General features: G+C 31.6%; 1 protein-coding gene across 1 annotated transcript in view; it reads left to right on the top strand.

Moving 5' to 3' along the window:
- Positions 1-3,078, top strand: part of LOC106464326 (cyclic nucleotide-gated cation channel beta-1-like) — a gene marked incomplete at its 3' end in the record, with an annotated part of 33,794 nt that overhangs the window by 13,643 nt on the left and 17,073 nt on the right. The window contains exons 6-7 of the mRNA XM_013924457.2: positions 709-759; positions 2,903-2,989. Of these exons, the coding sequence (XP_013779911.1) occupies positions 709-759; positions 2,903-2,989 (138 nt within the window). The remainder of the gene's footprint in view (positions 1-708; positions 760-2,902; positions 2,990-3,078) is intronic.

Raw genomic sequence — 3,078 nt, forward strand, 5'->3', positions numbered from 1 at the left:
AATTAGAGACGGCTAGTGCAGATAGCCCTCGTGTAGCTTTGCACGAAATTCAAAACAAACAAACAAACATTATGCAGGAGAAGTTTTTCACACTAGTATACCTTATTATCATAAAAGCATCAAGAAAGGGGTGGTTGCATATAGAATTCTTTCCTTCATGTATCTGTTAGATTTATTTTAGGGCAGAATGCTAATACTAATATTTTCTCATCATTTAGCATTTCAGTTATTTTGTTTTTATAGAACAAAGCTACACAATGGGCTTTTTTCACTCTGTCCACCATGAAAAATTTTAGTGTTATGACTCTGTAAGCCTTCCACTGACCAGGGGACACCTCAGAATAACATCATTGCAATGTTTCATCATTTATCAGTTCAAAATGTACACATTATTTATCTAAGTTTTCACTTTAAATAATACATTTTTAAAGTTTGTGATCTGAAAATCTAGATTTTAAAGTTTGTTTATAAACTTAAAAAATGTCTAATATTAAGATTTGTGTCAATTATCAGTCCAAACCTCACTCATTTAAAAATATATGTTAACTATTAGTTGAAAAATTCCATATTTTAAGGTGTGTAGAAATTACCAGTATATATTTTATAAGTTTAATTCAGTAGTCAAGAATAACACAGTTTTACTGTTTGTGTTATTTGTCACTTACAGAAAGTAAATTGATTGCTTATTTCATTTTTGTTTATTTGTAGGACGATTTAGCTGCAACTAAAAACAATTATTTCAAGAAATCTATGTTTAAGGTGAGACATTCTTTCTGGTTCTATTCATCAAACATTTTTGGGCTATAACAAGCTGTTTTTCAATATGTATAGAAAACTTTATTATTTAATTTCAGTTTAAAAATACTTTCTGAATACATGGTTGATTAATATTGTTGATTGAGCCGTAGCTGATACACTTTACTTATATCTAATTAAATATGCTATGACTAAAACTGCTAGGAATTATAAATCAACAATTGTGTGTTTTTAATTATTATGTATGCTTGTAGTTATTACACTTAAAAAATTTCAACAATTGTTTGTTTATCCTGTCTATCACTCATATCCTGCCAAAATTATATTTGTGTTCCCTATACCTTTTATTTTCACCATTAAGTATGAAGAAAGATGAGATATTAATGCTATCAGTGACGTTTACAATATTTTTTCATGAGAAACAATTTCAGAGGTCTTAACCTGCTCTCATATGACAACCTTTCCATTCCAGGTATCATCCTAGTAGCTCTCCTCTGAACCCTTTCCAACAAATCAATGTCCTTCTTACAGTAAGGAGCTCATGACAGAACACAGTACTCCAAATATGGCCTAACCAGTGACCTATTCAATTCAGTTATGACCTCTTTGGATGTGTGTATTCAATATTCATGTAGACATAACCTGAAATCCTATTTGCCCTCCCACTAGCAACAGCACAATGCTTGGATGGCTTAAGACCTTGAACAACCAGAACACCAAGATACTTTTCTTCCTTAACACCATTAAAGTTATTCCCATCAAAATTATACTTATAATTTAAATTAAGATATTCTGCATACATTTCTTTGCATATATTATAATTAAAAGCTACCTGCCATTTATTCACCCAACTCACCAAATTATCTAAACTCTGTTGTAACACATCCTCCTCACAGTCAGCAACACCCAAAACTTTAATGCTCAGTTTGAAGTCCAGCAGTCAATATGAAACACACAGTCACCCAGAGTTGTTCTGCATTACCACACAGCTTCTCCTACAAGGTGTTATCAGCTGATTATAATGTTTCTCATTCTGCTATCTCTAGACAGGTCATTGCTGTAAGATATACTCTGGAGTTTCCTCGTTGATTCCACAGGGGTTGTCTGCTGTATTTCAAAAATTCTTGTTGTTGCACAGGTGTCCCTCTGAATTATTGTGCCCTGTTCATAAGCAGAAAACAATCACTTGGTTATGGCTGTAGGATAATATGTTATGCCTTCCACTTGTTCTTGATATGCTGCTTTCTGACCAACTTGCATTTTTGATATGGTATGGGCTCATCTTTCTGTTTTTGTTGGGAATCTTGCTTCTCAAGGTGGTCTTTAGTTTTGTTTCCCCCAGTAAAACTTACAGTTAATATCAATACTAAAATTTTGTGCTAATTTAAACTCTAATATTGCATTTAAAGAAAAAATAATAATTTCTGTTGACTTTACATTGTTGTCTATAGGGATTTATTTTATGAATGTAAAATTTGTAATATTTCTTACATTATATTTAGAAATTATGTATATCACTTATTATAAGGACCAGCTTCCAGAGCTTTCTGAATCTTTTTCATCCTGGAAACTTAAAAGTCATTGCTACTATGATTATGTAAATAATATCGTTTTTATTTTATTTTAAAACTATAGATAAAGCACAATAGGTCTAGCAACTGCAAGTGTTGTAGTTTCTGTTATAGCATAATTTGTTTCTAAGTATACAACTTGCCTGGTAAGATTAATCATTAACCCTCAATATCTGTTTGCCATTATGACACTGTAGTGTAAAGAACTGACGAAATCATTGGTGACATCACCCATTATCTATGTAAAACACACAGAGGACTCCAGGTGTGAAAAAGTGAGGTTGATTGCAATATTGATACTGTTTTTGTTCACTTTTTTTGTGCTATCCTACTAGGGATGATGTAAACAGTAAAGTTGTGGATCCAGAAGCAATTTGGTGCATAAATATTTCAGAAAAATGTGTTTTAATTTAATATGTAATATTAGTGTTAACTTCACTATGTCTCAGTATGCAACTTTTAAGAAAGGTACTGGTAATTAAACTAATTATGTAAACAAATTATGATGATTAGGCACCCATCTTGAATATTTGTGAGGTATAACAAGCTGGTCTAGTTTCACTTTTCTATTACAGATGGATCTTCTGTCACTGCTACCTCTGGATTTGCTGTATCTAGTATATGGTTTTAATGCCTTATTTCGGTTTCCAAGAATGTTAAAGGTAATGTGAAAATGTGTCTTGACAAGTGTAAGATAAAACAAAACTGTATAGTTAAATAATTGGTATACTTTGGTGACAGATTTTCTTGT

This window comes from Limulus polyphemus, unplaced genomic scaffold, assembly GCF_000517525.1.
Source record: "Limulus polyphemus unplaced genomic scaffold, Limulus_polyphemus-2.1.2 Scaffold1620, whole genome shotgun sequence".
Taxonomy (NCBI): Eukaryota; Metazoa; Arthropoda; class Merostomata; order Xiphosura; family Limulidae; genus Limulus; species Limulus polyphemus.